General features: G+C 59.9%; 1 protein-coding gene across 2 annotated transcripts in view; it reads left to right on the forward strand.

Annotated features, from left to right (window-relative positions):
• The first annotated feature begins 8,083 nt into the window (after nt 1-8,083).
• SORCS2 (sortilin related VPS10 domain containing receptor 2) overlaps nt 8,084-27,230 on the forward strand; it is a 461,295-nt gene continuing 442,148 nt past the window's right edge. For both annotated transcript variants that reach the window (XM_088020885.1, XM_088020886.1), the window contains exon 1: nt 8,084-8,557. In XM_088020885.1, the coding sequence (XP_087877011.1) occupies nt 8,084-8,557 (474 nt within the window). The remainder of the gene's footprint in view (nt 8,558-27,230) is intronic.

Genomic DNA, 27,230 nt, shown 5'->3' on the forward strand with positions numbered 1-27,230 from the left:
TTACAGTCTTGTCCTGCATGGCCAGGCTGCTTGCCCCTCCCTGTGTGGGTGGTGGACCTTTGTCCTTTGTCCCTTGCAGGTCCTACACTTTGTGTTTTACTTCATCCAGGTCCTGGCTCATCATTCAAGACCTGCTCAAATGTATTTTTCTCTTTGCCAACACCTCAGGCAGAATAAATTCTCCCTTCTTCCTTCCGCCGTACTCAGCACATATTTCCATAATAGCCTGCGTTCTCCTGGGTGCTCGTGCCGGTAAGCGGGAGGAAAGAACTACAGGGTCAAAAAGGTGGGGGGAGAAACTGAATTAGTCAACGTCAAACAGATTGTCAAATCGCAGAACTTTTCCATCCTCCGTACGCACGTGCCACGTGAATCGGTGAGAGGGGTGGTGAGCCAGCCATGGGGCTTAGACCACAGATGTGCTTCTGGGGAGCATGTCATGGGGCTCATGTCCTGAGGAAGTCGTAATGTTGTCCTTCCCCTCATTTTACAGGTGGGGAAACTGAGGCCCAGAGCACACGGCTGCCAGAGACGGAGGCGTGTGCTTGCTGGGGCCTTGGCGCTGCTGACAGGGGGCAGTACCTCCCTCGGGCTGCCTGCCCCCCAGCATCCGTGGGACCTCCTGCTTAGCCCCCGGGCCTCGCCCTATGAATGAAGACACGCCGCACCCCGGCCCGGCACTTGGGGGGTGGCGGAAGACTTCCGAGGGGACGGTCATGGGTCATTACCTCAGCGATGGATGAGATGTGTGTCCCGTAGATGGGCCTACGGCGGGTTATTCTGTCACTGTCCCCTGGGACGACCTTCTGTCAATGCAGTCCAGGTGCTCTTCTGAGCTTTGTACAGACACTCCTCACCCTGCCCCACAGCCCGTGACTCAGGTGCCATTTCCATTCTCGGTGGATGTGGGGAGACTGAGGCACAAAGACTCTTGGTGACTTACCCAGGGACCTGCAGGGCCAGGACCTGCATTCAGGCCCCAGCCTCGCTCCCGACCCCCACTGTGAGCTTGTTGGCCCCCCGGCGTGCACCCACCCCACAATGACCATGGCAGGTGCTGGAGGACCCCGCCTCTGGGGCCTCAAGCCACTCCTGAAACATGACCAGTGGCCCCAGTCCTGCAGATCCACCACTCGCTCGCTGTGTGCTCCAGCACAAGTTACTTAGCCTCTCTGGGCCTCAGATGCCTGGCTCTTAAAATCAGAATAACTATGCACCAACACGCTTGGCCCATGGGAAGTAATTGGTGGATGCTGCCCTCCCGCCACCAGTTCCAATGAACCGTGGTGTATGATGCACGGGGGGAGCCTGCCTTCAGCCTCAGGGGTGAGTCTGAGGAGAAGCGGGGCCCACCAGAGCTGATCGTATGCCTCTTTCATCCCGTCCCTCACAGGCTCCTACTGGGCCAGGGCCTGTGCATTTGGAGAGGCTCCTGGCCGCCGCCCTCTTTCCCAGCTCCCGGGAATCCCCGGGGACGGTTTCTGGCTGGTTGTATGCCCCTCCTAAGTCTAGCCCTCCTTTCCTCTGCCCTGCCTGCTGGAGTGACCAAAGTGGGCTCTGGCCCCTGCAAACTGATGGGGAATCCCTCTTCCCAGGGCCCATGAGGGCCACTTACTTTCCAGGGCCTTCCCTGGTGCACATCAGATGACCAAGTACCGTAAGTCTCCAAGGAGCTGAGGGCTAACTTCTCAGCCACACTGCTTCCCAGTAAGAGGGGTGGTGCCTGCACTGGTCAGAGCTGGTCCCTGCCCCACTCTCTGTCCCCACAGTGCTTTATGTATGTACACAGGTGGGGAGCAGTGGGGCTCGGGGCAGGCCCCCCTGCCTGTGCCTACCTGCCGCGGGGGTCGGTGGGTCACTGTCACTCTGGGAGCCCCCATCTCAGTGGATGTCAGTGGAGTCGATAATCATCCCAGCCTCGTCCCAGCGTCGCAGGGTTGGGGAGGATGGATGCACGTGGAAGGCAAGGCAGAGGGGCCTGGCAGAGAGGGGGGCGTCCCAGGCCTGCCCCACCCCTTGCCGGGTTCTTTAGCCACATGCTTGGGGTCACAGCCCGCTGACCCCCCCTTGCTGTGGGTGGAACCTTGGTGAGCCCCTCTGCCTTTCTGTGCTGTGCCTCTGTTTCTTCTTCTGGGAGAAGGAGGTGATGATGAAGCCCATCCCCCAGTCAACGCAGGGGCCAGCAGGGTGACATTGCAAAGCGCCCCGGGGCAGAGGACGCTGGGGAAGCATCACCAACTCCGGACAGACGCCCTGCCGTGTTGACCCGCCTGCCCCCATCACTATGGCTGAGCTCCCCATGGCCGGTCCCTTGTTCTGGTCATCCCGTGGACCCTAACACCACACTAGATGCTCCAGGGACCAGGACGCCCCAGTTGTTGCTGCCCTACCCACCCCTCGCCTGCACTCTGGCCCCCTGAAGCTCTGTGTCCAGGTCCTCACCTGTCCCCCACGCTGCCTTCCCCCAGGTCATTACCCATGCTGGACCCTCCGCCGGGAGCCCTCTCCCACTCTCTACACCTGTTTACCCTTCCAGGCATTGATTTGTTCCCTGCTGTCTCCCTGGGGCCTCGAGCCAGGCGTGTGATAGGTGCTCTGTGAACACCCTGTGAATGGAAGAGACACCAACCGGCCGCATTGCATCAGCTATGCCATGGGGGAGCAACTGGGGCCGTCCTGGTCTCTGCCCGGTCCCGGCCTCCTGCTTGGTGAGCCTCTCACACATCCGGGGTTTGGCCGGCCCACGCCGTGGTGCTCCGGGGCAAAGAAACCCCTGCCTCCACCAAGAAGTGGCCGCAGCCACCACCCCCGCCACACTTTGGGATGTCCCATCCACAGAACTGCCACCGTCTTCTGCCCTGTCTCCCTCCCTCTAGAGGAGTGGAGCGGCCAGACCCCTGTCTCACTGTGTGGCCTTTCCTTCCTTCTCCATCAGGACACATTTCCGTTCGGCCTCCGGATCACACTTCTGCTCCTGGCCCGCATGAATATCCCGAGCGGCCCTCCCTGTCGCTTTGCTCCTTCCCCTGGACAACCTGATAACAAGATCGCTGTGCTTGATCTTTCTCCTGCAAGCCACCACTTCCAACCCCTTGTCATTTGCTTGCAAGTCATTAGGAGACTCCTCTGAGAGGCACCGCAGCCCATCCCTCCCCCCCCCCCGCACCTGGCAGCTTCCCTACCCCCTCCCTGCAGCTTACCCCTGTGCCGGCAGCTTTCCCCCAACATCTGGCAGCACCCCCCCAGGTCCCCCCACACCTAACAGCCCCCCCTCCCTAACCTGGCAGCTTTCCCCCTCCACCTGACAGGTTCCCCACCCCCCACCCCTGCAGCTTCCTCTCCTCACCTGGCAGCCCCCTGCACCTGGCAGCTCTCCCTACATCTGGCAGGCCCCCTCCCCCCCCAACCGGCAGTTTCCCCACCCCCCACCAAGCAGGTGCAGACTTCTTAGTTTTGCTGGAGGCCAGGCCAGGGGCACAGCGCAGGGGAGAGGCTCCCCTCTGTAGAGTCTGGCACCCTACCACCTGTCTCCTCAGTCTCCTCCTGCTGGCTCCCGCAGCATCCCCGAGAGCATCGCTCATGGACTCCTTGACCGTCTCTGAATCGTGCCCGTGTGGGCAATTGCGCAAGCTGAGCTTTGTCCCATTTATAAAGATAAATTAAAATGTTATCACTAGAGACCTTCAATAATTTAAAAAAGCCTGAGACTTTTAATGAATAAGTGGTCTGATTAAAAGTTGGAGAGAAGTATTTCTCCTCCTTTTTGGGTGGGGGACATCGCTGTGGGATGAGGAAGCCAGTCTGGATCTTGAAGCTAAAAGGTTTGGACTGGGGCTCAGTGGGACCCCCACTCACCAATCAGGGAAATCTCCGTTTTGTGGGTCCGACCACGTGCCAGGCATTTGGCATCTAGTCTTTCAAGGATCCTTATAAAAAGCTGTGCGGGGTCAGTGGCTCATGCTTGCTGCTCGTGGAACTGCCCAGCAAGTCTGGGGGAGGTCAAGAGGTCATTGGCATTTTTCTGAAGTTCTCCCACGTGGTTCTCACAGGAGCCCAGGCCCAGAACCACTGGGTTAGCACAGTGGCTCTCGAGCTTGGGGGCATGTCAGAACCACCATGGGGCGCATTGAAACACAGATCCTGAGGCCCCATCTCCGAGTTTCTGGCTCGGCGGGTCTGGGGTGGGGCCCAGGAGTCGGCATTTCTAACCAGTTCCCATTAACGCTGATGCTGCTGGTCCAGGGACGCCCCGCAGAGAAGCACCGAGTCCGGGCAGTGCTGGTGGGGCGATTGCAGAAGCAGAGAGGGGACGAGTTCTCCCGTAGGACACCCAGCTGGCACATGGGGACGTGTCCCTTTGAATCCTTCGGATACATTACTGAACCCCAGTGTGCCTTCACCTGCATCTTCAAAATGGGGAGAACAGTGCCCAGTCTGTGTGTAGATGCTATATATAGGTACTAGATGGATGTGAGGGTCAATGAGGTCTTCCTTCTAGAACAAGCCATGGCCCAAGTAGGCTCAAGTCCTAATCCCATTTATTCTCATTACTGCTTCCTGAGGGATCAGTTGAAGGGTGTCCCCTCTGAGCAGCTTTCCTCCCTCAGCCCCAGACGGGGGCTCCCTCTGCCGCAGGGAGCCAAGCAGTTCTCTCTGAGCACCTGCCTCCCCGACGGCACTGCCTACCGTGCGTCTCCCCCGTCCCACTGTGGGCTCCCCCCGAGCAGGGGAGGCGTGATGGGGTCTGGAGCCCAGCGCCCCACGTGGAGCCTGGAACGAGGAGGCAGCGAGGGAGGTGGCTGGGGCTGCTTTCCCCATCTTAGGGTGTTCCTGTTGTGAATAATCAGAGGTTACAACCCCGGAGCGTGTTTGATATTACCCCATGCGCCCGGAGCACGGATGCCGGACCCGAGCATCCGCGTACCCGGGCCCTCCGCCAGTGCTCACTGCCACGCCGCCCCGGGGGGAAGCACAGATGCTGCCCCCGTGGTCTCCCCAGGCTTCTCTCCAGCGGGATGCCCGACTGCCACCTGCTCTCCTTACTTCCTGCTCGCAAGTCGCCTGAGTCCCTGACTTGGTCGCTAGTGAGCGTGAGCGCGGGGGCCCAGCAGGTGCTGGAAGTGGGCTTCCCTCAGTCCCTCCCCAAGCCCCTCGCTGCCTGCCCAGGCCCAGCCACCAAGGCCTCTCTCGAGCTGGACAGGAGCCTCCTAAGTGGCGTCCTGCACTGGTCCTCACCCGGGCTGGAGAGATGGCTCTGAAATGTCGCTGGTCTCACTCCCCTGCTTAAACCCTCCAGCGACTGTGCCCCAGTCTGTGAATGCAAATCAGGCCCGCTGCCCGCCTTCCCTGAGCGGCTGCACCGTCTTGGGGGGGGATGGTGGCTCTCATGCTCCAACCCCCACTGGGACAGCTCTTCCCGCTCCTCGTCCCCTTCCACTAGCTCAGTGACCTGGCCCCTTAGTGACCCCCTCACCTCCATGTGGTGACTACCTTATTTTCTCCGGGGTCCTCACTCCTGTCTGAAATGAGCTTTCCTCAGGACCTGTCTGCACGAGGACAGAGCTCCTCACCCACCCGGGGAACTCTGTCTCCTTCATCACTGTGTCCCTGCGTCCCGCAATGTTCAGGAGCTGAGTGACCTCGGGGAGTCACCACGTCTCTGAGCTTTGGATTCAGAGGAGGGATGAATCAGTCCTGCTCTTTTGCAAGCCCTGCAGCCTTATCAGGGCAGACAGAGGCAGCCTGCCGACTGTTCTGGAGAAAGCACAGGTGAGGCATCCGCCCCTCCACCCGCATTCCAGGTCTGGACTCTCCCCCACTCCGTCATGGACCTTCACCAAGTCACCAATAACGTGGGCCTCAGCTTGAGCCTGGGGTGGTGGTGGTGATGTGCCCGTGGTGGAGAGGCTCCGTCTGAGGCTCCGAGGGGCAGCGTGCCTGTGAGCCCAGCCCCCAGACCACAGGTAACGTGGGGCCGTGGGAAGGACGCCACCGTGGGGCCAGAAAACCTGGGCTGAAATCTGGTCTCTGACCTGCTCTGGCCTGGGGAACTCAGGCAGTCTGTTTCCTCAACTGTGGAAAGGGGACCATCGCATGCACCCCACAGCCTGGTCGTGAGAATTACATACAGTAACCTGCAACGTCACCCCCTGCCCTTGAGAGTAGGCCCCTGGGACAGTGTCCAGCCCAGAGTAGGTGCTCAGTCACTTGTCACGGTCAATTTTTCTTGAGGACAATGCTTAGGGGCTCCCTTTTATTAAGACAAGTGAACAGACCTGGAGAGATCTCAGAGCCTATGGCGGCTGCATTACTTTACAGCTTGGGAGGGGAGGTGGAGCCTGGGGTGTTGGGAAGGCCCGTTGGGGCACTGGGTCGAAGCTGGGTTGCGTCTTTTCTGAGTGCTGGCCCTGCCTTCCCTGCCAGCCACGATCTGCTGTATGCTTTACTTGGAAGCTCCTTCCTGGGCCCCTGTTTGCCCGGCTCCCTGGCCCGCCTCCCTCAGCCCTGCACTGACCGGGGCCTGCTCCTCTCTGCTCCCTGTACCAGAGCACAGGTTCCCACAGCTGATGGCCCTTGCTTCCCTTCCCGACCCTGGGCCTGAGCTGGAGGTTTTGTCTGACAGGTTGGGAATTTACACCACCGAGGGGGAGGGCCAGGGCACATTCTGGGGGAGGAGACTTCTTAGACATCTGGCCACCCCCCCACCCCCGCATCCCACCCCCAAGCCTGGGCACAGACAGCGGGGGCCCCAGGGATGCTATCTGTCATGGAATATGACTTCCGGTTGAGCCTGGGGGGTAGGGTGAGCCAGCAAGCAAAAGACAGGGTGCTGGGTGCCTCTCCTCTTGGGGGTCAGAGGGAACCCCCCACACTCTCTACCCTTCCCAAATGTTTGAGGCTTTGCTCCTTTGCCCCATTTGGCTTTCTCTCTCTCTCTCTCTCTCTTTGGAGCGAATATACCCAGCTGGGAGGCAGGTATGACAGAGACCCTGGGCCTGCGGATTTTTACCTAATGCAGAGGCCTCTGGGGGAAGGATGGAGGCAGGCTGCCCCTGACCCCCCCTGAGGATGCAAAGCTGGCCTGGCCTCAATGAAGCGCCCCCTCCTGTCTCCCATTTTCCCTCAGGCCAATGCGGAGCACATGGTGGGAGCTCAACAAAGTTCTATTGAAATCTACCTAAAGTAGCCCATGACCTTGGGCAGGGACTTCCTGGGCTCTGAGGCTCAGTTTCCTCAGCTCTGGCTCTCTGCTGTGGCCTGTCAGGCTGTGTGTGCCCTGGATAGGACCTTGCCCCCACACCCCTCTAAATGCTTCCGCACCCAGGTGCCTGTCCTCACGTTCAAAGGCTGCCAGGTTGGTGGCCTCTGGGGTTGGAAACTACACTTGCACAGCCTAGGGCACAGGCGTGGCTGCCCACGAGTGGGTTGTGCTGGGGGCAGCCTCAGGGCCTTTGCAGTGCCTAGAGAGTCCCCTAGGTGCTGTCTACACTGTCAGCTCTTCGGAGGCCCGTGCAGGAGAACACCTCCCCACTTCCCCTCTGTCCTTGTTCTGGCTCTCTGGAGTTATTTTGTCCATAAAGGTGTTCGCAGGGGTGCGGTCTGTCTCCCTGGTCAGGCTGTCGGCTCCAGGGCCTGGCGCCTGGCTGTCGTTCACCCCTGTGCCCCCAGTGCCTGGAACTGTGCCTGGCCCCGAGTAGGTGCTCAGTGAGTACAGGAAGAAAGGGAGGGCGGAAGGGAAGAGGGCCGAGGGGAGGGCGGGCGCAGGGGAGGAACGAGGAAGGGAGCAAAGGGCTCTGCGGCTCGGCTCGGGGCTCCTCGGGACCTCTGCCCAGGCCCTGAGCCGGGAAGGCGCTCGCTCGGCGGGCGCGGGGCCGGCCGGCAGGTGGCGGTGCGCCCTTGGCTGCGCGGGCGGCGGCGGCGGCGGCGGAGCGGCGAGTCCCCTCCTCCCGCCGGCTCCCTCCCCTCGCCGGCTCCTTTCTCTGCGCTCTCGCTCGCGCTCCCCAGCGCCCTCCCGCTCGCCCGGCCGCGGTCTCCCTCGCCCGCGCCGCCCCGCCGCCGGCCCCGCCGCCGCCCCTCGGCGACCATGGCGCACCGGGGGCCCCCGCTCGCCCCGAAGGGCCCCGGCCCCGCCGCCCGAGCCCCGAGCCCCGGGGCGCCGCCGCCGCCGCGCTCGCCGCGCTCGCGGCCGCTCCTAGTGCTGCTGCTGCTGCTGGCCGCCTGCGGGGTGGCGGGGCGCTCCCCCGAGCCCGGGCGCCTGGGTCCCCGCGCACTGCTGACCCGGGCGCCACCGAGCACGCCCGCGGGGCGCGCGCTGCCTGGCGGCGGCGAGGACACACAGGCGCACGGCGCGGAGCCCGGCGCCCCGGGTCTCGGTCCCGCTCCGGGTCCCGGCGGGGACGGCGCCCCCGCCGCGGGCCGGGGGCGCCGGACGCGGGCGGCGCCCGTGGCCGGAGCGGCTTCGCGGGCGCAGGTCTCGCTCATCAGCACGTCGTTCGTGCTCAAGGGGGACGCGACGCACAACCAGGCGATGGTGCACTGGACGGGCGAGAACAGCAGCGTAAGTGACCTCCGCGCGCCCCCCGCGGCCCCTGCTCCGGACACCTCGAGCCCCCACTTCCGGACCGCCCCGCGGTCACCCCGGGCGCTCTCGGCGACTTGGGGACGCGAGTCACCTCGGCGGCGCCCCTACTGGACTCTGGCCACCGGTTTCTTGGGGAGAGGTCCCTAGATATGTGAGCACCCTGCCTCACAGGGTTCTGGGACCCCGAGTTACCTCGGAGGCGCCCCCGCTGGCCTCCAGATCTCAGGTTACGGGGTGGGGGTGTCTCCTGAGGCTTCGGGACCCTGGTCACCAGGGGTGCCTCCAGGTCCTTTAGGATCACCCCAACTCGGTGTTGCGCCCCGACCGCTCTCAGACTCCACCCGGTCTGCTCAGCGTTGTGTTCTGGGATTTTGGCTGCGGGACCCTCTCCACCCAGGTCCACCCGGGACCTCGCTAGTGGTCTACCCTGGAGCTCGATCCACGGGCTCCAGGAATTCCCCGGTCAGCTCGGCGCCGGATTCTGGGACCCCCCCCCCCGCCTCCGGATTCCCCTAGTGCCACCCGGGGCTGCACCCGGAAGCGCAGGGATCTGCGTACCCACGGAGGTGGGCGCCGCGCTCTCGACCCGCGGCCGCAAACTCGCGGCCCTCCTTCACCTTCCCCGCCGCTCTGGAAGTTGGACTCCCCCACCCCCGCCACATCTGTTAGGGTCCTGGGCGCCTCCTTCCTCCAGCGCTGCGCTGTGGTTTCTATCCCTCCGGATACCGGCCCATCCTTTTTTTTTTTGTTTTCCCCCCGTGGTGCGCCCGGATGGGGGTGTGTGTGTGTATGGGGATGCCCTCAGATTCTTCCCTGGGGAGCTGCCTCAGCCTGGTTTTTCCCCTGGGCAGATGACCAGTGGTCACGCATGGGTCCCCTTCCAGCAGCCCTAGTAGGTCATGTCCAGTTTTGGAAGAGTGCAGAGAGGTGGCAGCTGTTGGGGGGGGGGGACTGTTGTGTGAGGAGTAGAGATGGGACCCTCCGCTTACTCCCTTCCATCATTGTTCACTCGGGTCTCCCCAGTGGCTGACCCCCCAGCTCTTCTCCTGGACAAAGTTCTGAGGAGGCAGCAGGGGGCCAGGATTCCTGCATGCTTTGGGAGTGGAGGGGTGGGATCTTTGCGCTTCCCTAGCCAGGAAAGGGCTGTAACACGGGCTGGGGGCACTTCCCCCCCCCCCACTCTCTCTCTAGCCCTGCTGGGCTAATGGGGATGGGGGGTGGGGCGGATTCTGCTGGAGAAGGGAGGGGTGTGGGGACCAATATGTTGGACCACTCTGTCGCTCCTCCTGCGGAATCCAGGGGCAGCGCATCCAGGGGGCAGCACTGGGCGCACTTGATTGGTCCAGAGCCCAGAGCCCTGCCAGTCCCCCTCCTTAGCCAGCTGGGGGCTGCACCGGCGCAGACACCAAGTCCCTGGTCTTTGGTCATTTCTGCCGCCTCCAGGCCCACTAGAAGCCTTGGGGGAGGGTGGGGGGCCGTTGAGTTGATTCTCTGGAGACCAGCAGGGGGCGCTCAGGGAGCCAGGTGGAGTGGGGGTGGGGGAAGGTGCCTGACCTAAGGTAGCAGGCACCCCGTCCCTAGAAGAGCCCTAGGAGCCCGTCCCCATCTGCGTGGTGAGAGAGGGGTCGGACCCTAGATGAACGGCTGGGCCCGGCCCTTCATCACTCCCCATACTGGTGAACATACCCTGTCCCCTGTGCTGTAAGCTCGGACTTAGGGACTGAAAGGTAACCCGGAAACCAACAGCTGGAGGAACACGCAGGCATTTAAGGTCATCCCGTGGAGGCAGACTGTCTCAACCAAGTCCCCCACCCCACCGGCTGAGGTGGTTGGATCAGCTGCTGATCCAGTCCCTTGTCATTTTCCCTCCATGGGGTGGGGGAGGTGGGGGTGGCAGAAGGGAGAGAGGGGCAGTCAGGGGTGGGACCAGCACCTTCAGGACTCACTGGCTCCCAGCACCCACCCCAGCATGAGCACAGAGCCAGAGGACTGTGCACCTTCCTTGGGGGGAGTGAGGAGGGGGCTCAGGCCAGCGGGGCTGGAGCTCGGGGGTGGGGGTGGGGAGCAACAGGGGAGCCTCCCTGGCTTTGCTCCCTGGGGACGCTGGCTCCGATGAGTGACCGCTTTGTAACTAGGAGGATTGTATCCTGGCTGTTGGCAGGTGAATGCCTGGAGAGGGGTCTTGGGAGGGGAGGGGATCTGGCTTCTCTTTGGTGGGGGGTGGTGGTGGCAAGAGGTCCAGAACAGGAGGGGAGATTTAAAGGCTGCATCTCTCCTCTGGCCCCCAGCCAAGGGGAGGGCAGGGAAAGCATGTGCAAAGCAGGGCCCAGCCTGGCGCTTAGCACACACTTAGGAGGCGGAAGCCAGAAGTACCTTATTACCACCAGTGAGTGTTGTTGTCGGTGAGGTAAAGAGAAGGCAAGCAGCATCGAAATGTTGACCCAGCCTCTGGAATGGGATGTTGAGGCAGACCGAGTTCTCTCTGGAACAAAGCAGATCATCTTCTGGCCTGGGGAGTAGGTGGTGCCTAGCTCGGGGGGTGGGGGGGAGGGAAAGTGGAACCGAGCGCTAAATGAAAATGTGTTCCTAATTGTCACTTGCTCCACACACAGGTGCGTGTCTGGTGCAGGCATGGCATTGTTTTCTGGGCACGCAAAGCTCTTAGAGATGGGCTTTGCTCCCTCTGTTCTCAACGGGCGGCCACGGGGCCAAAGATACTAGCCAGCATTCTGCACTTGGTTTCGCCTGCGCTTGAAGCCACCATCTTTTAAGGCTACAACAGGGAAGAAACTAACTCGAGGCCAGTTTGCGGAGCAGAGTCTTTCACAAATTTTATTTCGCTTCGTTTGTTCAGGTAGGGTGACCCCAGAAACTGCTCTGCAGATGTGGTCCGCTGGAGCAGAGGAAGAATTTGCTTTCAAAATTAAAAAAAGCATTCACTGAGAGGGATAGACTTTCTGAAATAGTATTTTTGAGCATCTGCAAAGAGTCACAGGATTGCAAGAGACAAGCCCTTGTCCCTGAGCACTGGGAACATGTGCGCATTTTCCTTCCCACGGCCTGATTTCTTCCTGCTCCCGTGGAGTTAGGGATGCAGCCTTGCCTGGGAGTTCAAATACTGCCTTTCTGTCTGTTGAACTGTAGAAACAACTTGTTATGTGTGAAATTCATGTTTCATCGAAACCACTGGGCATCGCTTTGAGGGATCCAGGATGGGCTTTGCCCAGAGGCTCCAGGTTTCACTTCTCTTGAGCTGCCCTCAAAGGCACAGGTGTGATTTGAAGGTGGAAATCATGTGCTTATTTTGCTTATTCTAAGTATAGCTCACCTGTGTGCCTTCCCTCATGGCACTTGAACTTCAACGTTGGTGCGTTCACGTCACTTGAACGTGAGCTTGCTGCGACCAGACCTAGTTGGTTCAGCGTTGTCAGCGCTCTCAGTGGAGGACCCCTTCTCCCTGTCCCCTTCCATCCCCGTCCTCACTCCCCCACCCCACCCCCCCATTTTCCACATTTGCTCTGTGCTGTTGTGCCTACAAGGATTGGGGATGTCCAGGGGAGTTGTATACAAAGGTAATTTTGAGCTGGTTATCCATGTTCTCCGCTCTGGGGTCTTGAGGAACCTGATAGTTGTGTGTATTTTAGACCCAGGGAGCCAGGGCTCCAAATCGAGGGTATGGATTGGGTCACGACAACTTGCCAGATGTCAAGTTCCTGGAGGGCAGGTGCATTAGTGAGCTCAGGTTTTCGTATCAAAGCAGCCCAGACTGGGGCGGCTTCAACGACAGAAGTGTATTTCCTCCCAGGTCTGGAGGCTGGGAGTCTGAGATCCAGGCGTGGCAGGTTGGTTCCCTCTGAGGCCTCTCCTCTTGGCGTGTAGATGGCCGCCTTCTCCCCGTGTCCTCACATGGTTGTCCCTCTGTGTGTGTCTGTGTCCTGATCTCCTCTTCTTCTGAGGACCCCCGTCAGATTGGATCAGGCCCACCTGACTGGCCTCATGTTAACTTAATTTGAACCTCTTTAAAGACCCTATCTCCAAACTACAGTCACAGTCAGAGGGACTGGGGGTTAAGATTTTTTGGAAGGGGGCACAATTCAGCTCATAGGGGCAGGGAAGGGGTCTCTGTTACCTTTTCATGCCCTGTGCATAATGGCGGTGGATCTCAGGGTGGTCCAGTGGGAGAGAAGGGAGGGACACCGAAGCTCAGGGACAAGGGGCGAGTGCCATCTTCCCTGGTGGGGAAATCAGAGGAGGTTGCATGGAGGAGGTGGTACCAGAGTGAGCCTAAGGAATGAATAGGAGAAGCGCACGGGAGATGGAGAAGAACACCGAGCAGGGAGGAACAGCTTGGGCAAGCTCTGGGAAGTGGGAATTTAAAGGTGTGTACATGTTGTATAAAGAGACCGTGAATGCACTGTGCATGGAGGCGGATCAGAGGGAAGAAGTTTGGGAAAAATAGGTCGAAGTCAGCTCCTCACAGAACCTAACATGAGGCTGGAGAGCCCAGGATGGCAGCACGAGGCAGTGGTTTTGTTTTGTTTTGTTTTGTTCGAAGGTTAAAAGCTTTTATTTAGAGAGGCTGAAATGACTGTGTGCTAATTGGAACAGCTAAGTTGTGCAAGAAATGACTTGAAAATTCCCTTTTGATACCCCTGAAGAGCTGGATTCCCTTATATGTGCTCTTTCTTTCTGCAGACTTCCAACCTCAGGTGGAGCCGAGCAGAAATAGGGCTTCGGCTTCCTGCCATCGCTGCTGGGCTCTGGACCCCTGAGTTCGTAAACAAGGAGGTTACTGGGGATGGTGCCCAGGGGAGGTCGAAGCCGTGGGTGATCCCAGTTCCTGCCACACGGTCCCCTCTGCGCTGGTCTTCTCACCTCTCAGGCGACCGCGTGCTTTCCTGTGTATCACAGTGAGCTGGTGGGATTCATCACAGATGTGGTGGTGGCGAAGGACATGTGAGCCTTGGAGCCAGCTGGCCTGGGGTACCCCCGGCCTCATCCTTCCTGGCTTGGAGATCGTGGGCAAACTGACTAAACTAAACTGGGCCTTGCTCTCTCGGAGCTGGGCTGTGCAGGCTCGCGGGCTTGCTTTGCACGTTTGGGAGGTGATCCATGTCGTGCTCCGACAAGGGCCTGGCCCACAGCGAGCGCACGGGAAGTTGGGGTCCCTTCTGAGCCTCCGCAAGCACCCGGGGGGTGGCGTGCCGACAGGGCTGGTGAGGGGCCTCGAAGGGGAGGCTTCTGGACAGAGGCTCAGAGGGGAGGCTGCTGTGAGACAGGCCTGGGCCACACCCTGGAGGGCAGTGGGAGGGAATGGCACGTGGGAAAGCTTTCCAGGTGAGGACGGATGGGCCATGGCGGCCCCCGCTCTGCAGGCCTCTCTCTTTCCCAGGGCCGTGCTGGCTTCACGGCTCCTGGCCGGCCTCCAGCATACGGAGACCATAAAGGCCTTCTCATAAAGCACTGCAGGTTCTTGAATGAACAGGTCCAAATCTGGTGACAAAGCTGACTTGCAGCCCGTGTCTGATGCTGCGGTTTCTTGGAGGCGAGTTTGGTAGCTCCAGGGTGCAGGGTCTTACGTTCAAGCCTGCTGAACGTTCCGGGTGATATTTTGGAATTCTCAGGCCACCACAGTGCAGGCTTCCTGGCAGTTTGCGGGTGGGGGCTGGACTGGAGAGAGAAGTCTGGCCCACGGGAGGCTGAGCTGTGGCTGAGCGGCCTGTAGATGGTGGGCAGATGAAGTGCCCACCCTTTACCAAGGGTGACCAGTGGCCACCTAGGGAGAGGCAGAGGCAGACGGAGGTCAAGGGATGCAGTGACCAGGGTTGAGCACCTGTCACATTTGCTTTCCAGACGAGAGCTGTGCAGGCCTCTCAGGGACCGTGGGCCTGGTGGCTGGACCCAGAACAGTGATAGAGTGAGGGAAGCCTGTGTTAGGACAGGCGACAGTAAATGGAGGTGTGCATGTGGTGTGCAGAGTCTAGGGAAGTGCCATACTTGGGGAGACGCCCGCCCTTTGCCCAGGGTGACCCAGGGTGACCCAGGGTCTTCTGCAATTCTCCCTGCGATGCTCTCATGGGGAGAGACCCCACAAGTTTGAGAGCCCCAAGGGAAAGAAGCTTCACGTTAGCTCTTACATCAGCTGCTTTCTCTGGAGGGTTAGGTTCTGGGGATACAGTGATGAACAAGATCAAACACGGCCCCTGTCCTGGTGAGATGTTTGGTCTGGACAAGCATTCATCGTAGAGCATCCCAGTGCCATGAGAACCTGCCCTGGGGAGGTCAGGGAGGACTTCCTGGAGGAGGTGGTCATGAAGCGGCTCTGGAGGACCGGTGGAGTCCGTGTCACCTGGGCTGAGGAGCAGATTGGGGTGGAGAGTATGAAGGCCCAAGGAGAGGCATGGGGCCCTGAAAAGCCTAGACACACTAGGACAGAGAAAGGGCGCCCATCCGTCAAGAAGCCGGGCTTGAAGGCAGAGAAACGGCCCTATTAATGAAGTTCCTGAACACGTTGCATGAATCTACTTTTACTTTAATAAAGTGGCTATTTAATTTGTAGTTGCATGAGAGTTCCTGAGAGTATTTTAAAGAGGTCATAAATTAACTCCATCCTTCTGCACACCCCTTCAGAGCGGAATGTGGCCCAGCGCATAGGCCTTCCGGAGGGTTGCCGTTGTTTTAAATTTTTATCTTATTATTATATGTCAGAGGCAGGCTCAGGCCCCGGAGCGGGGAGTACGGGGTTGGAGACGTTGGAAAGTACCCTGGGATGATGCTGAGCACTCCTGTGCCTTTTTCGGTCCAGCGAGACACTGGGGCGGAGCTTATGCATTGCCTTTTATTTGGGGGCATCTTGTTTCTCGATTCAGCCTCCAAAGATGGAGTTATTTATAGATTCTTACAAATGGCCTATTTCACCTCACCCCTCCTAAAGCCCAGCGTTTGTGTGGGTGCTTCGTGGAGCAGGGATGCCGACGAGCCGAGACGTGGGGCTGCTACCGCCATCCCTGGCCACCGTCCCCAGGTTTGGAAGCCCCGGGAGCAGGGAAACCTGGCTCTCGAGGCCGGAACCACCAGGCCTCCAGCCATAGCGGTTTAGAGGGTTGAAGGCAAGCGTGCTGATCTGTTCACGGCCTGTTTTTGCTGTGGGAATCCCGTGAAAGCCTCGTGCTGAGCGGGAGCTTGGATTCTGTGCACAGAAGAAATGCCATATAAACATGAACGTGCCCAGGGCTGGCGTCCCCTTAAGCACGACCTGCCAGCTTGTATGCTGAGACTTCCTAAATCCACGGCCTGCCCAGGCCCAGGCCAGCAGGTCAGCAGGAAGTGGACAGTGGGGACTGGGGATGCCCTGTGCTCACCGGTCCCCGGCAGGTTGCCACAGGTGCACGCGGGCTCTGACCTGCCCCGGCTTCTGTGGGAGATGGAGGCTTGTTTTCAGCCTCACAGGGAGCTGGCGGTTGGCACATGCCCACTGAGGGCAGCAGCAACATCTTTTTAACCTACGCCCTGTGGCTTGGGGACCCTTCACACAACGTGTCTCGTGCTCATCATCTTTATCCCGATTCAGTTCCGTTTGTCGGCTTAAAAAATTAATAGGGATCCTTGAACATGAGCTCTCACAGGAGGACTGAAGGAAAAATTAAACCTCGGATGTTCTTTGGAGGTAGAAAAATCCTCCTCATTTTGCATTTCTGTAGCAGTCAGTTGCCATGTTTGCACAGAACATTACAATCTTTTAATTAGTTTCTTCTCACACCACCTTGAAGGTCTTAAAATAACACCGCTCTTCTTCCTCAGTAATTTTCTTGCAAAAGCAGATAATTTCCTTGCCGCGCGGAGCTCGCCTTGACTTCAACAGGGCTCATCCCTTGCACGGCACAATTTCCCGATGCTCAGAGATAAATTCAGTTCAAATCGAAGTAAGAAAAGAGCTAGGCCGAGTGTGGCTGCTTCTCTTCAGATCAATTTTAATTCAGAAAGGGTTCTTTATGAGGTCTCTGTGGCGTGCATACTTCCGAAGCGTCAGAAGTAGAGATAGCATCCCGCAGGCCCCAGCCGGCATGTCTTGGCTGGGATCAGCTGTAAGCTTCTGCGTCTGATGTAACTTTATCTAATAAAAACAATTCCTTGTCATTTACATAGTGCGCCTGATGAGTAATAATGAAGGGAATGATCTCGGTCCCCACTGATGGGCCCATTGCTGCGCCAGGCACCCCACCTGCCGTCCCTCCCTTGGTCCCGCAGAGTCGACACTATTATCCTACCCACTTTACGGACAAGAAAAGTCAGGTTCACGGCAGCACGGGGCTTGCCCAAAGCCACACAGCTAGTAAGGGTCTGAGTCGAGATTTGAATTCTTTTCCTCCTAAGCCCAAGTGTTTTTTTATTTTAGGGCAAGAAATTATATTTTCTTTTTTCTTTATCATTATTTTGTAATTGTGGCAAATACAAGTAACAAAAATTTTATGTCTAACATCGTTACTGCCGTTAGATGTCCGGTTCAGGGATGTTAAGTGCATTTGCACCACTGGGCAGTCACCAGCACCCTCTGTCTCCAGAACTCACTCATTTTCTCAAGTGGAAACCCTGTCCCCAGGAAACACTAACTACCCGTGTCCCCTGCCCCCGGCCTCTGGCGCCCACCTGCTGTTCTGCTTTCTCTCTCTGTGAATTTGACTCCTCTGGGGGACCTCATGTAAGTGGAAACATACGTATGTGTCTTTTTGTGACTGGCTTATTTTGTGAGCATGATATCCTCAAGGTTCATCCCTGTGGTAGCAGGTGTCAGAATGCTGAATTTTTAAGGCTGAATAATAGTCTGTTGTCTGGATGGACCACATCTCCATCCATCCATCCATCCATCCATCCATCCATCCATCCATCCACGGGCACTGGGGCTGTTCCTGCCTTCCGGCTGTTGTGAATCATGCTGCTGTGAGCACAAGTGTGCAGATACCTGTTGAAGTCCCTGCGTCCACTTCTTCTGGGTGTGTACCCAGAAACAGGACTGCTGAGTCACGTGGGAATCCCGTGTTGGTTTTTTGGTCGAGCCTGAGGTCTTAACTACAGCAGAAATTGCTCTTGTGTCTGCCTTGAGTTTTGCCGGCCTGCCCATTAGTTGCATGATTGCGATCCCCAAAGAAGCCCACCGCCCCGGGTTTTTGGACGAGAAATGTCGACAGTGTTAGAGGCGATCCCGCGTCTAGAGACTGTGCGTGGGAGTGGCTTTTGTTTCTGCTTTCTTCCAGTAATCCTGGATTCTGCCAGCATGACCCAAGGTGGGGGCGGGGGCTGTTGCTCAGAGCCCGGGGAGACCAGCTCTGTCTGCGTTGCAAAGTCAGAAGGAGGCTGGTTGGTCTGCTGCCTGGCCAGGGAGCGGGAGGAGGAAGCTGTCCGGGGAGATGTGGTCCCAGAGCTGCCGCCTTTCTGAAGGTTGGTGGTGTGCATTTCAAGTTCAAGCTCGTTTCACTTCCTCCCTGTGTTTAGGAGCTTTTCCCTATTGACTACCTCATTGACCAGTGAAATAATTCAATTTTCCCTCTGTAAAAATAAAGCACTCAATAAAAAATCTCATGTTTTTCTCATTTTATTCCTATCAATACCGCTTAACCCCATCCAAGTTCATTTTCTGATTTATCCTTGGACCATTGGATGGGGCTTCTGGGGGCTTGATTCCTGCAGTAGCTCTTCCTCCGTGATTTGAGGGGGCTGCTGTGTGCCTTGCTCGGTGTCAGGCACTGTGGCCTGCCCCCTGATGACACTGAGGGGCTTCCTGGCTCCGGCGACCTGGCACGGGGGGTCTTAGCTCTCTCTGTGCTGTGGGCTCCCCCACCTCAAGTCTGGAGAAGCCCATGGAACTTTGTCAGGATGTCGTTTTTATAATGAGCATAAAATTAAATCTACAGGATCCAAAGGAAACCAGTTCTATGGCAATGTAGTTAGCGAAATACTGAAATGAATTTCTTTACCAACACAGCAAAAGGAGCCAGCAGAAAGCAGAGATTTGTTTGCGTGTAGAAAGAGCAGTGATGTGACGTAGGCCATGGTCCGTGGAAAGAGGGGACAGACAGACCCCATTGGAATGGTTTTCTCTTCCCCGCCACCCCCACAGCCCAGCCCTGCTCCCTGGGTACCTTGTCCCCCAGGCTCCAGCCCCTCCTTGGCCTCTCAGGCCCCGGAGCCTCCGGGCTCGGGGAGAGCGGGGGCTTTTGTCGGCTTGTTCTCTGCTGTCCCCCAGTGCCTGGCGCCTAGTAGATGCTCAGTAAGCATTTGAGTAGGACAGGAGGGACCATTGGTCCTGAAGGGTACCAGAGCCCAGAGGCCCAGCCCACTGGCCTGCCCACTGTGGGTGTGGGAAAGATCAGAGCAGGGCCTTGCTGTTGGTCACACGGCCCTGCCAGACACGGCTCCCTGTCCACCTGCCTGCTCTCTGAAGCACTAACTACTCCCCACCCCGAGCAGAGAGGGTCATGTTGGCTTCCCAGAGAGATGGAGAGATCTGTTTTCTGCCTGAGACGAGGCCAAGAGGAGAGCCGTCCAGAAGCTTCTGACTCATGGCAGTGGCTGGGCCAGGCCCCGGTGCCGCCCCGCCTCCTGCCTTTGCCCTTTGCCCTTTGGCCAGGAACCAGACACCTGCTCCAGAATTAGGGGCTTTAAATAGCGCCCCTGGTTCCAGCCTCATTTCATGCACAAGAGACAAAACGCCCAGGAGATGGCTGTGCCCAGCTTTTGGACCAAGACAAATGACTGGGTAGGCTGGGGTGCTGCCTCTGGTGGAGCTGTCCCAGGACACGGCTCGTGGAGCGGCGGGAGCCCTGGCTTCTGGAGCGGCGGGAGCACCGACTCGTGGAGCGGCGGGAGCATTGACTCGTGGAGCGGCGGGAGCAGCGGGAGCAGCGGCTCTGGAACGGCGGGAGCAGCGGCTCTGGAGCGGCGGGAGCACTGACTCGTGGAGCGGCGGGAGCACCGGCTCTGGAGCGGTGGGAGCACCGGCTCTGGAATGGCGGGAGCACTGACTCGTGGAGCGGCGGGAGCAGCAGCTCTGGAGCGGCGGGAGCACCGACTCGTGGAGCGGCGGGAGCACCGGCTCTGGTGCGGCGGGAGCACTAACTCATGGAGCGGCGGGAGCAGCGGCTCTGGAACGGTGGGAGCAGCGGCTCTGGAATGGCGGGAGCACTGACTTGTGGAGCGGCGGGAGCACCGGCTCTGGAGCGGCGGGAGCACCGACTCATGGAGCGGCGGGAGCACTGGCTCTGGTGCGGCGGGAGCACTGACTCGTGGAGCGGCGGGAGCACCGGCTCTGGAGCGGCGGGAGCACCGGCTCTGGAATGGCGGGAGCACCGACTCGTGGAGCGGCGGGAGCACCGACTCGTGGAGCGGCGGGAGCACCGGCTCTGGTGCGGCGGGAGCACTAACTCATGGAGCGGCGGGAGCAGCGGCTCTGGAACGGCGGGAGCAGCGGCTCTGGAATGGCGGGAGCACTGACTTGTGGAGCGGCGGGAGCACCGGCTCTGGAGCGGCGGGAGCACCGACTCATGGAGCGGCGGGAGCACTGACTCGTGGAGCGGCGGGAGCAGCGGCTCTGGAGCGGCGGGAGCAGCAGCTCTGGAGCGGCGGGAGCAGCGGGGAGCCGTACTGTCCTCCAGCCCCTGTGGTCCGGCTGTCCATCTGCCAGTGGCCCCACACTGAGTGGTCCCTCAGGCCAGCCCCCCGGAGGAGTGGCCTCTTTCCATGTCATTTTCCTGTGTCGTGTGTCTCCTTCAAGAAGGTGCTGTTTTTGGAGGCTGGGGTGCTGGCAGCACCCCCCATGTCCCCCGTCATGCTGCACACAGAGCTGTGGGAGCACGCAGCAGCCCCTCTCGGCCTAGTGTCCTGGTCCCCACGGGGGCTGCTGGGACCTGCGCCTGCCCCAGGACACAGGAGGGGAGCGCTGGTGTGTGCAGAAGCTGGGGTCGGAGGGTGACGCCAGAGCCCAGTGAGCAGACGACGGGGGTGCCCATCCGAGCCGGGGGGGTTTGATGTGGTTACGTTTTCCTGAACAGTTGGCTCAACTACGGCCAAGCAAAGCCCAGCAGTATTCGTGAAACATGGGGCAGTCTGCTTGTACAGAGTATTTCTTGTTGATGGCTGGGTTTTCACAAGTTTCTTGATGTGAATTATTGCCTGGAATGCTCTCTTAATATCAAGTCAGACTTTCTTTCCATCCTGTCCTGGGCGAGCAGAGGCCTAGGCCGGCACAAGGAAATCCGAAACCTGTGGCCCTCGGGGCTGGTCTGGCTGGAGGGAGGGTTGGGGCCGGCTTCCCTAAGATCCCTCCACTTCCTGTCCGCCCCCCCCCCCCCCCCCCCCCCCCGGCCGGCCCTAGACAGTCAGCAGCGCCCTCTTGGGCACAGAGAGAGCAAGAAGGACTAGCCCCGGACTCTCAGGCGGCCTTGTCCCCATCCGCTGGGCCTGGCCGCCTCACTTCTCGGGGGTGTGGGGAAGAGGGTCAAGGGGGCCATCCGTGTGGCATGTTGGGGAAGGAAGCAAATTGCCCTCACTTCTCCAGGCCACAGGGGAGTCCTGCCTTGTGGAGCGTTTCCAAATGGCCTCTCAGGGCACACTGTCCACTGAAAAGTTCTGGGAGTTATTGTCAGGGCAGGGCCTTGGCAGAAGAGGGCCGGAGGCAGGGCCGGTCTTCTGCCCTCGGCCCCTCTTCTCTCTCCTGCGGACACATTTCCTGGGCCCCCTCCCTGTGGGCCAGGCTTCGTTTGAGGCATGCCAGCAATGGACGCCACTCTCTGAGCCAGCCATCAGAGGCTGACCGCTGGCCTCCAGGCTCAGCTGGCTCTGTGGCCCAGGAACCCACTGAGCAGCCAGCTCTGCAGGCTCCTCCTCGAGGACGAAGCCGAGAGGAGAGCCATCCAGAAGCTTCTGACTCATGGCAGTGTGGCCAGGCCCTGGAAGCCCCAGGCTCTTCCTCCAGGAAGCCCCAGCATGCTGCCCACGCCAAGGGACGCACCTGTCCCTCGACAGGGTCAGGAGCCCCACCTGTTGCCTGCCTGTGGCTCACAGAGCCCTGCCCGTGTTATTCCCCGAGTGCCCACGGCCCAAGAGCAGGCCTCGGGATGGCCGGTTGAAGGATGAGAGGCTGCAGCTCTGTCTCTTCTGCCTTAGTCTGGGGCCCAGCAAGACCCTGGGGCTGGACTTGATCGCATGCTGTGACTCCCTCAGGTCACCAGAATTTCTGTGGGGATGAATCTCCTTGTCACCCTGCTCATCAGTGTCCTCTCCGTAGTCCCACAGATGAGCTTGTGGCCATGCCCTGAGCTGGGGTCTTGGGAGCATTGAGAGAGAGGGCTCTGGGAGGCTGATCACCCGAGTGAGCCCACCTGGCCCGCCTGCCCTGGCTTGGGGTGGGCAGAGTGGAGGGTGGCTCCATCTGCCTCCCCATCTTTCCCCCAACACAGACAGCGTGGCCCCCACCTGCCCCACAGCCCCCCCTAGCCCCGCCCCTGACCACACTCAGGCCCTCTTTACATGCATGGCCCTCCACGGGAGTGTCCCCTCTTCTCTGTTGCCTTCCGGCCAGCGGCTAACCTCATGCAGTTTTGTCTTTCTCATCCTTAAGGGGTAACGAGACTGCCCTCGACCTTGTGGATGGAAGGCATATGTAAAGGGCTGGGCTGGGTGCTGGGCCAGGCTGCCCCTCCTCACCCCTGCCATGCTGCCCCGTCCTTCAGGGACATGGCCCCTCACCCTGGAACTCACTGCCCTCCTTCTCCAGGGCTCCTAATGCCTTCCCACCTCTGGGCTTGGCCGACCCATCCTGGGATGTTCTCTGGGGGTGGTGTGTGTGTCTGGTGATCCTGGACAGAGCATCGGGCCAGAGGCCCCCTCTGCCGGAAGGGAGCCTGCCAGAGAGTCAGAGTGGGGTCAGCTGTGAGGCCGGCTCGTGGTGCTTAAGCCCCAGGCTCAGCCCAGATCAGCTGTGTGTTTGGAGGTGTGGAGGGCAGAGCCCCCCTAAGAGCGGTGGCCAAGCCTCACCCCTGGCTGGCATGCGGGCACTGATCTGTGAGTTTGGGGTCATTTCCAGTCTGGGGTTTGCTGGATTCCAAAGATCCCCCGATGCCGGCAGATCTTGTTTTCAATGTGATGGGAGGAAGGCAGAATGCCAGGATGACCCCCCACTCGTCAACGACTCCAGAGTTTATTGACACCCGTGGGGCTTGGCCTGAATTTGCACTTCCCTTACGGGGCGTTTGAGAGAGTGGGTTTGGAATGGTTGGTTTGCTTATTTGACAGTGAGTCCTGGAGAGCCCGCTCCAGGCCGCACCTGCTGCCAGGTGGAGGGGTGACATGGCCGAACGAGTTGTGGTCCCTGCTCCGTGAGGGGACAGATGATGAGCTGGGGACACAGGGCAGGAGCAGATGGGAGGGTTGCCATGAAGGAATGCACAGGGGTGTGTGGGGGGGGTCTCTAACTGGGGTGGGGGAAACAAGGGCCCGAGGGAGTCAGTGGTCAGGGAGGGTGTCCCGACGGAGGGGGTGGCATTTCCCTGGGGGTCTGTTGGGGGGCCGCAGCAGTGCTGTGTGGGGCTGCATGTGGCGGGGGCGTGCTCAGGGCACGGGCCCCGATGGCCTGTCCTCCTTGGTGCTTATCCACTGACTTCCTGTGTTGCTGGGGCCCTGTGTCCTGCTCTGGACCGGGAGGGGGTGTTGGGGGCGGTGGCTGGGCTGCTCGTGGCTACCTGTACTCTCCCAGGCAAACCCCCCATACAATGGGGGTACACGATGCCCACCTCGTCACACTGTCGTGGCCTGGAGTTGAGACAATTCGCATAGATGCTGGTGACCAAGCCTGGCACTGAAGAAGGGGGCCCGGGGACCTGCCACCCGCTGACCACATCAGTCATTCCTGGGCCTACAGTGAGAAAGGCATTTGGGGGAGGTGGGGGAGGGGGCGGTCCGCTAGCCGCGGACACCTCGGGGCCCACAGGACTCTTCTAGGAGCTCCTAATGCTCCGCAGACGCCCAGACTTTCTAGCAGGGCGGGATCAGGGCGGCACACTCACCTGTGGAAGAAATTCCTCATGTCTGCAGTTTTTCTTTAAGTCAGTATTCTGGATCCCCGTCCTCCTGCCAGGGGCAAAACTGGCCCCTGAGCCTCCCCACCTGGAGAAATTTTGGAACATTTCCCAGAGGTGGTGCTGGGAAAAGGAGAGGAGGGAGGGAGGGAGGGCATCCATGTGGTGGGAACAGCAGGGCCACGGAAGAGCCTAGAAGGGAGGGCCCGCGGGTGGAGCCAGGAGCGGCTGCCGGGCCTGTCACGTCCCTAACGTTTGTTATGGTGCATGGGTCTGTGGACGTCCTCTTGAAAATCCACCAAGTGCATACACGTCCCACCCACCGGGCCATTAAGGAGGAAGCAGTGTGAGAGGTGCAGGGGCGTGGGCGAGCGGCTGAGACTGCTGGCTAATCCTTAATCCCTCTTATTCTCATTCCACGGGGAAGAAAGCGTAATGGCATTTTTTTCAGTGGTGCAAGGAGATAATGAAGGGTGTCTGTTTCTGCATACTTCTGTCAAGAATGTTCCCGGTCATCTGTGTGGGTAAATCCCCTTCTGTGACCTGAATCTCCAGGGCTCCCCTGCCTATGAGGGCCTGTCTCCCCGTACCTCCGCTTGGAGGCAGAAGGCAAAGAAGGGGGCAGAGTGCAGGGGGTCCTGGGGGTGACAGCTTTCGGGTCTTTGCCTCCTCTCCCTTGGCCCTTCCAGGCTTCTCTTCCCACCCCGAGCGGGACGGACCGACCGCACCATGCGGTCCCACCTGACTGTGTTCCGGCTGACTGGTCAGACCTTCCTGCCGGGGTTGAAGGGGATGTGAGGGTGGGGTGTGTATTCCCATGTCCTCCCTTTTCCCGTAGGTCCTGTAATGCTGCACAAGGAAGGGGGTGTGTTAAGCAGGATTCCTGATGACAAGTTGTAGACACCTGACTCCAAGGAGCTTAAGTGAAAAGTAGAATCATTGGCTCACAGATCCAGGAAGCCCAGGGTGCTGGTTTCAGGCGTGGCTGGCTCCAGGGGCCCTGACGTTGGCACCGGGCCCCGGGCCCTCTGTCTCCGTGTCTGTTCTGGGCTCTGCTTCCCTGTGTGTTCGCCTCCTTCTCTGATGGCCCACGTGGGTCGGGGCTCCGTGAGAAGCTGAGGCTAGCCCGCCAGTGCTTCCCAGCAAAATCCGGAGCTCACACGCCTGCCTCACACCCATCACCCCTGCCAGAGGAAATGCTCGGAGTACCAGGCCCACCCCGTACCCAACCCTGGAACTGCACACACTGAGGCTAGGAAGGAGTGGTTCTGGGGGGGACCCTACAGGGGGCACGTGGGGTGCCGGGAGGGGGCTGGGCTGCAACCTCAAGTCTTGACTGGCTTTGTCGGCCATCCTCCCTCCTTGGGAGAACACCCAGCACCGTCGCATGATGTCCCTCCCCCTGCCCCAAAGCCCCAGCCTCCCGGCAGGATCAGTGCGCTTTCCACCTCCAGGGTTCACATGGGCGAGGCCAGGACGGCCTCCATCACCTCGCTTTCTGTGGTTTGCTGTCTGTTGAAGCCCCAAACCGGGTCGGCCAGGGCCTCTCGGCTCTGCTTGGGGCCGTGTCCACCTCCACAGAGCTCATGAGTAAAAGAGGGCCCCCTGCATGTGACCCCGGGATGCCTGTGCTTCTCCTTGGCCGCTGTGCCCCGTGGGTTCCCTGGGGCATGGCCGGTGGGTAGAGCTTTGCGGCAACAGGTCGCGGGGTGAAGTGCAGGGGGAGGTGGGGGCCTTGGAGCCCCAGGCACAGGCCACAGGATGGCCAAGCAGGGCTGGAGGCGGCCCCACTGGATGGTGACGGGGGCTGAAGGCAGTCCGGGGAGGGGTCCCCTAACAGCGCCGTTGTCCCGGCCCAGAGACCCAGGCGCCGGTGGTCTCACCCGTTAGCAGATTTTAGTCTTTCAGTGCCTTTGAGTGTGCTGCCAAAATCTCAGCCCAGAGGAGTCAAGAACCACTGAGTTGAATCACCTCATGCAGGTGTTGTGAGGAATCTTCGAGCCTGGCAGCCTCATTTCCTAGACAAGGAAACCAAGGCCTGGGGAGGTTGAGGGGCTGGGACAGTCTAGCGCTGTGAATGGGGGTGCAGCCCGTCTGCATGTTCTCGGGCCCGAATGCCCGACGGCCCGCCGAGCCAGCCCTGGCTGTAATCTCGGGAGCTCGGGTGGCTGGAGCAGGCATCTGGGGCTCTTACGTCACATCCTCCCCCCGAGCTGTGAAATTCCCTCCGGAGAGTGAGCGGAGGGCTGCCCGTGCGTGGATCCCCTCTGCTAGGGACTTGGCTGCGAGTCTTTGCTGTGGTGCCTTTGCCTCCAGCCTCCAGCCTCCAGCCTCCAGCCTCCAGCCCTGGGAGTCTGACAGGAGCCGCGGGAGAAGGTGAGTCACAGATGGTTTCCTCTGCTCTTCCGAGAAGGAAGCCAGCCCCCGCGCGCCACACCCCTGCCAAGAGGACAGCTGTTGGGTGGGAAGGCTCTCGTGTGGATTCACTCACCCATTCATTCATTCATTCATTCATTCTCCTGGGCACCTACTGTGTGCAGGATGGTTGCCGAGGAGGAGACCCAGGAGAGACTCACAGGGTCTCAGCATTGCCAGGGTGCTTGGGATCCCTCCAGGGACGGGAGGCTCACCCCTTGCTGAGACAGCACATTCCAGGGTGTCTGGTCTCTGCTGAGAGTGGCTGAGGTTGGCAGTGTGCTGGGGCTGCAGTGAGAAGTCGCTGCCCCGGGGGGGCCGGTCTGGATGGGTATGAGGACGCCTGTCTTTGCTGGTGGTGTTTCTGGGCTGCGAGTCTGTTCGGCTCAGAGAGTGGGGTAGTGCCAAGTCCTGTTGGGGGGCCCAGCTTTGCCTCCATTTGACAGCAAACACTGGAAGGCAGAGGGGAGGGCATCTTCGTGAATGTGGAGCAGCGCCACCCAGCGGAAGCCGCCCAGGCCTGGCCCGGTCGGCCTGGTGGCCGGAGGTGCGTAGGGGGCAGGGGACCAGGGGGCCAGGGTCTACGGCTGGGCCCTTCGCTCAAGGCCACGTCTCTCTGTGTAAGCTCCTGGGTCTGCTGTAACAAACTACCACGTCCTTGGTGGCTGAGAACACAGATGTATTCTCTTGGGGTTCTGGGGGTCAGAAGGCCAAGGTCAGTGTCACTGGGCTACCGTTGAGGTGTCAGCAGGGCTGGATCCTTCTGGAGGCTCCAAGGGAGGATCAGATCCCTTGTGTTTCTCAGCTTCTGGAGGTGCCCGCATTTCTTGGTGGGTGGCCCCTTCCCTGCCCCCCCAGCCTCTGCTCTGTGGTCACACCTCCATGACTCTGGCTGTTCTCGGCCCAGGGCTGCCCTCCCTCCCCACTGAGCTCTGCTCTCCATCGCATGGCCTTCTGTGTCACATCTCTTTCTGCCTCCTTCTTGTAAGGACCCGTGATCCCACAGGGCCCATCCCCATCATCCTAGGGAACCTCCCATCTCAAGATTCTCAAAACCACCTGCCAAGTCCCGTGCAAGGTAACGTGTACACAGCCTCTGGGTTCAAGGGCACCTTTGGGGGCTGGTATCAGCCGCCGCTGCCCTCCTCTTCCACCAGCCTCGTCTG

Source organism: Eumetopias jubatus, unplaced genomic scaffold (assembly GCF_037043125.1).
Source record: "Eumetopias jubatus isolate StellerSeaLion01/CBP00866 unplaced genomic scaffold, mEumJub1_p1.0 scaffold_2, whole genome shotgun sequence".
Classification (NCBI taxonomy): Eukaryota; Metazoa; Chordata; class Mammalia; order Carnivora; family Otariidae; genus Eumetopias; species Eumetopias jubatus.